Source organism: Lethenteron reissneri, chromosome 9 (genome assembly GCF_015708825.2).
Source record: "Lethenteron reissneri isolate LAM-NWPU_2019-01 chromosome 9, ASM1570882v1, whole genome shotgun sequence".
NCBI classification, from domain to species: Eukaryota; Metazoa; Chordata; class Hyperoartia; order Petromyzontiformes; family Petromyzontidae; genus Lethenteron; species Lethenteron reissneri.
Genome location: NC_083787.1, coordinates 8,263,479 through 8,275,066, shown reverse-complemented (window position 1 = coordinate 8,275,066; position 11,588 = coordinate 8,263,479). Strand labels below are relative to the sequence as shown.

General features: G+C 41.1%; 1 protein-coding gene across 2 annotated transcripts in view; it reads left to right on the top strand.

Annotated features, from left to right (window-relative positions):
- The first annotated feature begins 785 nt into the window (after positions 1-785).
- LOC133339364 (uncharacterized protein C14orf93-like) overlaps positions 786-11,588 on the top strand; it is a 28,635-nt gene continuing 17,832 nt past the window's right edge. Inside the window, exons 1-2 of one of the 2 annotated variants that reach the window (XM_061547499.1) lie at positions 786-999; positions 7,624-8,071. In XM_061547499.1, the coding sequence (XP_061403483.1) occupies positions 7,639-8,071 (433 nt within the window). In that variant the 5' untranslated portion in view covers positions 786-999; positions 7,624-7,638. Of the gene's footprint in view, positions 1,000-1,947; positions 2,061-7,623; positions 8,072-11,588 lie in introns of those variants that run through there. The other variant, XM_061547508.1, reaches the window with a different exon arrangement.

Here is an 11,588-nt window from a genome sequence, read left to right as displayed (position 1 = left end):
ACTTATGTTTATCTTACTATAAGCAAACTTCTCCGCTGTGTATATGGCTGTATATGTTGTCAAATTTGGTTATTTACAATTGACGTTCACTACGTAATTTGTAATCGTCATCCACAGCGTGAAGAACACGAATACACAAATACACAGCACATGTTTGATGGGTTTTACAAACATATAAATAAACAATTTGAATCCTGATTTGAAAACATACGTTTATCATGAACATTAAAAAAATCGCTAAATTGTTAAAAAAATAATTGCGTTCATGATGAAACGAGGAAGGAACATAATATTAAGAATTCATAATTTTTTTTTTATAAATAAAAGTTGAATGGAAAAAGTCTAAACCACAAATGTTAATTGAAAAAATCAAATGACTTTACATACCGCAAATGTGAATACTTATTTAAAAAATGCATAACAAAATTTTCGCAAAAATAACCCAACTTTAAACTAAGCTAGCCAAGCTAATATCTAATCTATCATCAAAAACCAACGTCAAATTTCAACCGAACGTGTACCCATTTTTGTACAACCTACCACACAACAACCCCCGTCCCCCACAAAGTCCATCAACCACAAACAACCAACCACAAACACCAACAACAACACCCACCGATTCGTACACCGGGTTAGCAAAAGCCACCAAAACCCTCCCGCGTGTGTGTGCACACGCGGGAGGGCCCTCCCGCCAGCCCGTCAGCTCGCCCACTCGCACGCCCCCCTAGGGCCCCCCAAACAGCTCACACGCGCTGTGTACACTGCGCTCAGCCACTGCCCTCGCGCGTGCATTCGGCCATTTTCGCGCGCGCGCTCGCTTTCGTGTGCACGCAACTCCTCTACTTTGGCCTCCACGTTCTCGCCTCTGCGCCGGCACCGGACGAGAGAGAAACCGAGACGAGAGCGACGGAAGGGGGGGGGGGAAGCCCCCCAAACGTCTCGTATGGTGGGGGGGCGACATCAAGCTGCGGACAGAGGAGGGGGGCTACGGGGCCTGACGTGCGTATGTATTGGGCTTGTGTGACCGTCTCTTCTTCTTCGCTCTCCCTCGCGCACTCTCTCTCTCTGCGAGTCTCACACACACAACCCCCCCCCCCCCCCCGGTCTGGTGTGTGTGCGTGCGCTGGAGGTGGTATTTCGCCGCATTATTTCATTATTTATGTTGCGTTGCCGCGCTCTTTCATTATTTATATCGCTACTATTATTTCCTCGCCGGCCGCGAAGTGCTCTGTATACGAGGGGCGGCGATCACGCGCACTGCGCATGCGCGGCATGCAACTCTTGCGATCGCCGGGTGTGTGAGGCGGGGGGGGGGTGTGACGGAGTGGGGGGGGGGCGTAGCCGCCGCGAGGGATGTCCGCTCCTGATTGGCTATCTCGTTAATTTATTTTTAGTTGTGATTGGTGGGTGCGGCGGGGGGAGGGGCTTGCTACGCTCGTCTCGTTCGCGATTGGTTCGTTGCCTTGGTGGGCGCCGCCTACTTTTGAGGAAGCCCCGCCCTGTCCCCCCCCCCCAGCCTCGACCTCCACTGCTGTACGCGTTCAATGTCCAGTGTACGGAGACGGCTGAGCCGCATGCACGCGGATTGGCAGCGTCTGCTTAAAGCGATATGAGAGTGGAAATTACCATTGGCTTTTTACATTATGGGGACGTCATAATAATGCTTTCATATGCTTCACTCAGGGCCTGGACATATGCAGTTAAGCCAAAGATTGATTCGCCCATTTAGCTATATTTGTCAAATTCACTCGTTGTGGGTGAAGGCCTTTCCACGGTTGTTTGACCCAAACTTCACCACGATGGTGCGGATTTAAATGGTCTCAATCCCCCTTACATTTGACTCGGTAAAAGTACAGAGGTTGTTTTTGTGGACATTATTGTACAATTATACTGTAAATGCGATGCGGCGCAGATAATTACATGCGTCAGTAATCCCGTCTTTATATAAAACAATCAGCAAATCACCAACAATGTACTCAATCTCAGCAGACCTCATAAGCTTAAACAGCGTTGAGCCTGGATAGAGCTTGGGATCGGGGATCACCATCCATACAACTTGTGTAAGTAATTCTAGATTTGAAGCTTTCGTGACTGCAAGGATTCATACTCTTTGGTTTTTTCAGTAAAGTCACGTAGGTAAAAAAATAAATAATAAAAATAATAGAGATAATAGAAATAAAATAAATCACGACGTTCCGGAGGCAGCACAAGTCTCCGTCTTCAGGTGGGACCGTCACAGCTAAATTTATCAAGTGAAGAGAAATCCAAGAGACGAGCTCTTATATACTAGTGGAGGGGGGAGGGGCTTATCTGACTGTGGTAGTCAGGGAATGGACCGGTGGGGAGACGGGGTTAAAATAGAACAATTGGTGCACATCGACTCGGGATTGTGGCCGGTGTCAGCTGATAATAAACAAAAGAAAGCAGTACTAAATTTCGATTTAAAGCTTTCGTGACTGCAAGGATTCATCTTCTTGGTTCTTTCGGTAAAGTTACGTAGAATGGAAATAATAAAATAAAAAGAAGTTGTATTTTTATTATTTTATTATTTCGATTCTACGTGACTTTACCAAAAGAACCAAGAAGATGAAAGCAGTACTGTTAAACGCTGGGGATGTCAACACTCGGTAAAGTATGGAGACTAGGCTCTAAGAAAAGCTGTCTCGGGTGTGGACCAATCAACTTCAAGGACAGTGCATATCATTATCAGAGTTGTTTCTTTTTGTTTGCATTTTGACTGCTTGTGTTGTGGTTATTGCAAACATGATGCCTTGTATAAAGGTGTCAGTTTTTGTACCAGTTGAAAGGGTAAAAACCTATCACTAAAGTAGAATGGTACCTGTCAAATAAGATGGTACAAATATGCGTAGTTAAATGTTTTTTACATGGTTAATAACATCTTTCCAATGATTACTCAGTTTGTACCGATCATCACGGTTGAAGTTAAGTAGTTGTGGACAGTCCAGATCAAGACATTATTGAATAATGTGCTGCTTAAAGTAACCCCATATCTCTCGCGCACCGCCAATTAGCTACGTACGGTGCGAAAGAAGTTCAACGTAGGTGCACAACTCAATCGACTAAGAATACTGCAAGGCTACTTTATGTCTATATCTAGATTTGAAGTTTTCGTGACTTTAGGGATCCATACTCTTTGGTTCTTCACGTAGTTATAAAATATCCACTTCAGCAATTGTTTATTGCTGTGGTTGTCCCCACACCTGATGACGGATGCTTGTGTTGCGCCCGAAACGTCGTGATTTAATTTTATTTGATACCTACGTGACTTTACCGAAAGAACCAAAGAGTACTTGTGTTAATTCTAGATTTGAAGCTTTCGTGACTGCAAGGATTCATACTCTTAGGTTTTTTCGGTAAAGTCATGTAGGCAAAAAAAATAGAAATAATATATTTTTCTTTATTTTTATTATTATTTCGAAATAATAGAAATATATTTTGTATTTCTATTATTATTTCTATTATTTTTATTATTTCGACATAATAGAAATAAAACTGTTGTATTTATATTATTTCTATTATAATTTTTTTACCTACGTGACTTTACCAAAAGAACCAAAGAATAGTACTTGTGTTCTATGTTTATGTAGGGCGATGCTTATGTGCAATACTTATCGCTGGTAGGTGCGGGTTTGGTTGAATTTACCGAAGCGATTCAGACGGCACTTGCCACTGATGTCAGCCGTGGTCTGGAGTCTGAATTCAGGGTTTAGAGTCTCGTGAACTTAACCGCTTTTAAGTTGCATCCTTAGTTCATTTGTCAAAAGACGTGTACATATAGATGTCCCGATTATAAGCGTGATGGAAATGTGGTATAATCGGTATGGATTTGCTACACGGTTTATAATTTAATCACATTTTTCTGAAGCCTTTATCACTTCAATAACCGCTTTTTATTAGAATCCTGTTGCAATCGGACACATCCAGTGGGTATAGAGATTAAGAGGATCAATAACAACCCCAAGGGACTTTTCGTAGCGTGATTAGTTGTGTAGTTAAGAGGCGTTAAAACTAAAATGCATGATTTGATTATAAAGCATTCGTGACTGCAGGGATTCATCTTCTTGGTTCTTTCGGTAAAGTCACGTAGAAGGGAAATAATAAAATAATGAAACATAATAAAACACACAGTGAGAATTGTATTTTGTATTATTTTATTATTTCCCTTCTACGTGACAATACCGAAAGAACCAAGAAGATAAAATGCATGATTTGATTTAAACTCGTTTATCAACCTCTAGATGAACCGTAATGCCATTTGAGCTCAAGATATTCACGTCAACTAAATATTTCCAAGTGTTCTCAAGACGTCAATCAAAGTATATCTTCACGCAAACATTAACCAGTTTTCTATTTACGTGGCTTTACAGAAAGAACCAAGAATATGAATTCCTGCACTCACGAACGTTTGAAGTCTAAAATTAACCAGTAGCTTTCGTCTCGCCAGCCATACACCGAGGCAATATGTGCCGGTTATATCCTACAAAGATGACTTTGAAGCTTCGTTAAGTTTATATAACAAAAAAACGTACACTTTCAAGTTGTACTGTATTTTGAAACGTTTTGCAATCAACGCGCTTAACCACTACCGTGGTGTTCTTAATGCTTCCCGAATAGGGTTGAAAAGCATCCTGTCTGATGATGGTAGTTGTGGGTTCTCGTCGAGATTGATCCAGGATAAAAGGACATGATTTGAGTGTAAAGCTGTATTGCTATACGAGATGTGCTATGTAGCAAATGGGACACAATAGCTGATCAGGACACGCGTTTGTTGGAAAGCATTTACAGAGTAATTGCAGGTGCATCATTTGTTTAAAATTGTATCGTTCAGGAAGCTTCGAATGTTCACCACAGCCCGGGGAACATGTAGATCTAACGCACATAGAAGACGATGAATTTTGTGTAGGTTTATTTATGACTGACGTGTGCGGATAAAGCTAAACAAAAGCCGAAAAGTGTGCGAAAAATAATAATAAATTCATTTCTAGATTTGAAGCTTTCGTGACTGCAAGGATTCATACTCTTAGGTTATTTCGATAAAGTCACGTAGGTAAAAATAAAATAGTAATTTAGTTATTTTATTATAAAATAGTAATTTAGTTTAGAATTTAGTTATTTTATTATAAAAATAACGCAATAATGACATTTTCATTTATTATTTTAGTAGTATTCTTTCACGTAGGTTAAAATAATAAAATAATGTAGTTATTTTCATTCATTATTCTTTTTTTACCTACTTGACTTCATCGAAAGAACCTAAGAGTCATAATAAACTCAGTTTAACAAAGCGACTTTCACAGCACGGAGAGAATCATGCTTGGGGGGGTTGCATTGAGACACAGAGGGCCACGTGGAACATTCTGAATATCGTCTTGGTTCTTTCGGTAAAGTCACGTAGAACCAAGAATATGAATCCCTGTAGTCACTAAAGCTTCAAATCGAAAAATTAGGAATACCGTCTGGACTATTACGCAATTTGGTTGTTGGTGGCTATACTGTGCTGTAACGTGGCCCCAAAGGTGGCACGAACGCACGTGTGCGAGCCCGTCCACCATCCGAGGTTGAAGGCCACACACGAGAAAGATTGCTACAAGCTGAGACCTTATCCATAATAGATGGAGGGGGGGGGGTCTTTTTTGTTAGGTTCGATTGCGTACATGAAAGTGTCGTTAAACCCGTCACAGTCAATTAGTAGTTAAGGTTTGTCACGTAAACGGAACGAGTACAGCACACCGGTGTGTCGGAGAGCGAATCCACAACATTTACTACAATTTGAGTACCAATAATTGCAACGAGCATCATCAGGCGTTAGTCTGATTTGTGGATAAATCATGTTGTTTCGGTCTTAAATATCCAGCAGTGGATCGATCATTGCTTTGCGGGGGGAGGGGGTGTTCGATTGAACCTGGTGGGGGCGAGGACACTTTCCCGCGCTTTTACACCAATCAGAGCCCGAGGCTTGAGGTAGTCCTCGCGGTGATTGCGCAACGCGGCGAAGCTACGGTAAGCGGCGACGTTCAAAACAACATCGACTCAACTAAATAAAACGCGTTTTTGTAATGCGATATTAAAAAAAAACGCGGTTAATTTTTTCTATTCTTTTACAGTCATTGCTGTGCGAGAACACGTACGCGAAACGTATCTGTTATATACTTGCAAGAGTGTTAATAGTTAAGGCGCTTTCTAATAAAGTCAGGGGACGGCGCGGCACATGGGGGGGAGCGCTTCGCAAACACGATTCTAGAAAATATCCACATTCGCCTATAATGATAAACAAAACTTATGCATCATTTGCTTGTGCTGTTGTTTCCCCACCCCCTTAAACCCTTAAACGTTTTGTGCAATAGGCTGGTTTGTGTTTTTGAAACTGTGAGGTAAAATGTGGCGTTAAGAGGGACGTGAGGCGACAGTGACATCAGATTACTGACAACTCGCCTGTCAATCAATCGGCGAGGAACCCGCCCGCGATTCATGAGTACGGTACAACAATAAATACAAAATAATATAAATAATAATAGAAATAAAAGAATATTTCTATTATTTCTAATATTTTATAAATAAATAATAAAAGTAAATACTAAACAATACTAGAAATAATAGAAATTAAATAATTATTATTTCTATTATTATTTATAATATTTTATAAATAAGTAATAAAAAATTACAAATACGCAATAATATAAATAATAATAGAAGTAAAATAATAATTATTTCTATTATTATTTCTAATATTTTATAAATAAGTAAAAAATAATAGAAATAAAATAATAATTTTTTCTATTTTTTTTAAATGTTTTTTTTTTACCTATGTGACTTTACCGAAAAAACCTAAGAGTATGAATCCTTGCAGTCACGAAAGCTTCAAATCTAGAATTACGATACAACAATCCCGACCTAATGTGGTTGTACGGCGTCCTTCATGCGTCGAGTACGCCAGTAACTCGTTGTTTGAATTTAACGGTGATGCCCAGCGGATTGTCCAATGTTAACATGCCACATGTTAGCAATGCACACACCACAAGCACTTTTTTAAAACAGAATTGGCCAAATGTGCCAATGCAGAACCCACCTGCAAATTTAGTGTTTTGAGACTCAAGGAGGCTTTCTTAGATATTTAAGGACAATTGTCCTGTATATTAGAAATTACCTGTGTGACATTAATTTTACACATACGTAAACTGTTATGATACGCTGCTTAAACATGCTTTCACATGTGGTAAGGTTAAAGTGAATCAGGATTTTTTTGACCACGGCCCACTGTTGCATTTAAGGCCCATGTGAGCACGTGTTGCACTCGTGTTGATGAATCACAAATACATTGGAACACCAGATTAAAGTCAATTATCAGGTGGTGAGATGCAGTGTGGGTTACTCCCACCACTCACAATATGCCTGGTTGGCGTGGAATATCCTCAAGAGAGGCTTTCTAAAGCTCCCCCTAGTGGAGGCCCGTTTGCCAGCAGTGGTGTGAGCAAGCAGTGCAGGGCTCTCATTCGCCCATTAATAAAGGGAGACACCTCGTGAATTAACATGCATACGTTGCCCATTAAAATATAACAAACATTATGTGACTTTTCCCTCGTCACCCTGTGCCCCCCTTGGCAGGGCGAGGAGGAAACGATGTCTTTCAGTGCAACCATTGTGTTCACTCCGCCCGGTGGAGGTGGCACATCCATGTTCAACGCCACGCAGTCCGTGACGCCGTCCTCCTCTGCCGCCGGGGCTCTTGGCGGCGACCGCACGCCGCTGACGGGCCCGTCTGTGGCAGACGTGTCGGCGGGCGCGCAACAGCAGCAGCAGCAACAGCACTCGGCCCCTGTGCCCGTGAGAGGCCAGGGTGTCCTGCCGTCGAACCCCGAGCACCTGCTTCACCTCATCTACCAGCGAGTGGACCGCGCCGTGTCGCTGGCCGAGGCAGCCGCACTCGCGCAGCGGGCCAATGCGCGAGCCCTGCAGGCGGTGCAGGCGGAGCTGCGCGCACTCAAGCAGCAGGCGTACGGCGGTGCGGCGACGCACGATGCGTACTCCAATGGGGCCGACTACCGGGACGCAAGTACGGCGCGCTGTCTCTCTACACCTCCCCGGGCTTTCGATGTGACGCCATAGAAGATTGCGCGCTTGCCACCTGATCACAATTATATGAAAACTTGGATGTAATTTTCCTGATCATGACGTCTTGAATTTGCGACATGACTGCAGCCACTTGACCCAATACCACCTATCCTACCCACCTGACTTCTATGCGATAAGTCATGTGACCTAAATCACCTTACCCAATCGCATTATTCAAACCTGCTCAACTTAACCACATGACTCGTGCCACTTGATTCATTTTACCTGATTCCAACAACGTGACTTAAATCACCTGACTCGACCGACCTTGCTCATTCCACTTGATCCTGTCGGTAAAGTCACGTAGGTAAAAAAATTAAATTAATAAAAGTAAAATAAAACAAAATGAAAAAAATCACGACGTTTCGGAAGCAACACAAGCCTCCGTCTTCAGGTGGAACCGTCACAGCCACGACAGCTGAAGACGGAGGCTTGTGTTGCTTCCGAAACGTCGTGATTTTTTTGTTTTGTTTTATTTTACTTTTATTAATTTACATTTTTTACCTACGTGACTTTACCGAAAAAACCTAAGAATATGAATCCTTGCAGTCACGAATGCTTCAAATCTAGAACTGTTGATTGATATGAGTCCCACTAGCTGTTGAGTAAATAAATTAATTGTTCATAATCTCACCATTGGATCAGAAAATCTATCAAGAGTGGAAATAAAAATGTATTAATATTTCATAATTTTAAAGTTCAACCGATCAATTCACTGTTTTACTAAAATTGATATCGTGACAGATATTTGAATGAAGTTATACTGTCCATAGATCAGCCAGCTATGGAACCAAACAACCAGTGATTGAGTCTAGTTTTCATGATTGAAATCAGTCACTGATTTAACTGCTGCGACACAAATAACACAAAAAGTGGGTTTTTCTGCAAAAAATATGTAACCATGAGCATCGGTTCACATTGTTGAAGGTTATACAATAATTTCTGGGTCGAGGGCAGTGTCAGGGCAGTGATACGGCAATAATCATGATTCTTTAGATCGGCACCAATATTTCAAACTCTGTATATAGGGATTACGTAATTGTATGATGTGCATAGTTAACAATACGGTTGACATTGAACATGGCGTACAAACTTCTAGACTAGTGGCAAAATTGGGCTGCAGTGTGTATACATACTCTCTCTTAGGCTTGTAAGGTATGGTGAGTTGTTCCAAAATGCTTTGCAAACAACCAATTTTTCATCCTTAGTATGTTATTTATCCATGCTCTTAATCACTTACAATTGAATAAGGAATGCAAGCAGAGTCCAATGTTGGCTGTGTAAAAGATGGCTATGTAATTTAGCTCACACTTGTGACTTAAATGATGGCTTTGCTTCTTAAAAAAGTAATGCAAAATACTTACTAGAAAGGAATTGGCCAAACATTTAAATGCAGGACATTTCTGAACCTGAATTATGAAACTAAATAGCCATGGATGGACTATATATACATGATTTGGAGGCAGTGTTAGTGGATCGCACCTATTTCGTGATTTACTGAGCCTCCAAAATCGCTAGCTCTGAGGTGGCCAAGAGATATACATACATATACTGTATAGGGCTTGTGACCCATTTATGGTCTTGTGTTATATTCTCATATTTGTGTATTTTCTGAGTACTTTGATTCTTTCCACATGCTTCATATAAATTGTCCAAATATTTCAATGCAAGCCTTTCCTGGATAAGTATATATGTTTTTTTTTAAAATATCCTTTTAAAGTTTCCCTGGCTACATAAAGGCCATTGTACTTAAGCTAAAACATTGAAGCTGATTCGAGTATGTAACGCTGTTTGCACAGTTGCATGATTTTAGTTGGCGGTGGGCGGTTCAGTGCTGTGGTCAATATATGTCATCCGTTGTTTCATGACCCCACCTTTATCACGGTGACTTACACTGGCAGTGTCCCCCCAGGACCAGAGATTGGAATGCTTCTTTCAAACCCCCAGTCCACATTTCAACGCGGTGCCTACCCACCAGCCCTTCTCGTTTTATTCAAACGCAAGCCATCCTCCATCACCCCAGAACCTCCCATGATACACATAACTCTCACAGTGTTCATCGGTTTTCCCGAGTCTTGGAGCAGCACCCAACACCACCCCCCCAACGAATAAAAATTCATCTTCCTGCTCCTGCTGTTATTTATTATTCCCCAGGTGCATTACTGACTTCTGGACTTGGCAAGAGAGTAGCTGTTATGGCTCTTCTTTGAAATTCGCCTTGGCCAAGGAATCCATCATTGATTTTAGCGCAAACTCTTGCCCTAGCATTCGCCCCTCTATTTTTACCTTCACTCGTGCAATTACTACTATTCAACCCCTAACACTGGTTGGGTATTGCTGTGGCAAATGCACTCGATTTACAATCTGAAAGTTGTGAGTTCATATTCTTTCACATTTGAAGGGGTCAGATGATCAACTGTGTAGGAAATCATCAGTGGTTGTCCTGTGGAGAGATTGGTCCCCACAATAGGAACGTACAAATGAATCTACTGGCTTAGGGCTGCCAGCACAGGTTGGGAGAACCTTCCAAGTTCATTTGAGTGAAGAGATGCTTGACTCTGACTTAATATTAGGGTTAGGGAATGTGTTCCAATTGTTATTGGAAAAAGTTTATTGTGACAGAGAAGCGTAATTTATGCTGTGGTTGACAACATAAATTATGTAATAAAATTGTTATTTGTGTCTTCAGCAAAGATTCACTGCCAGCATACATTTTAGGAATACATATCGTAAAAACGTCTCTACAATTAAATGGCTAACCAACATAAACACAGTATCAGAGTAGAGCAGATGCTGCTTTAATAGTCCACCGAATAAGAGTATTATTAGCATCAGTTTTTTTATATTAAAACATCTCTCTTCTTTAATCTCATGTCCAGCCTCTTTACGGACGCCACTGGGTCCCCGAACTTTCCGCAGAAGTTTTCCACTGTTGCCAATTGTCATCATATCCCATCTGTTGCTGATGTTTCTGTGTTATTCCCTGTCCACTCTTAATGCCTCCTCCTCATCCGTTCCATCAGTAATGTTTTCAGTCGTACTATGTTTCTCTTACCGTCCACTAGCATTGCCATTCCTCTCGCTGGATTCCCGTTTATTGTCATGCTTCGGTCATCTTGAATATGTCAAAATTAAATATCCCCTTATAAACGTGATTCACGTTTTTAATGGGAACGAAGAGATGAAGCTACAACTTGGCGCTTAATAATTCATGATATTAAGCACTAATGCTATGCACACACTTGCGGTGTCTGATAATAGTGTGATCATATGGTGTGATATCAAACTAAGAAGTAATTATGTTTTTTAAAGCTCAATGGAAATACTCAAGATCCAAACTGTAGCATATTAGGATTTGTAAGACTCAATGTGTCACAAACTGAGACTCGTATTCAATGGTTATTAAGGTTACGTGAAAATACCCAAAACATGGAGGCAATCGAATGATTATGTAATGA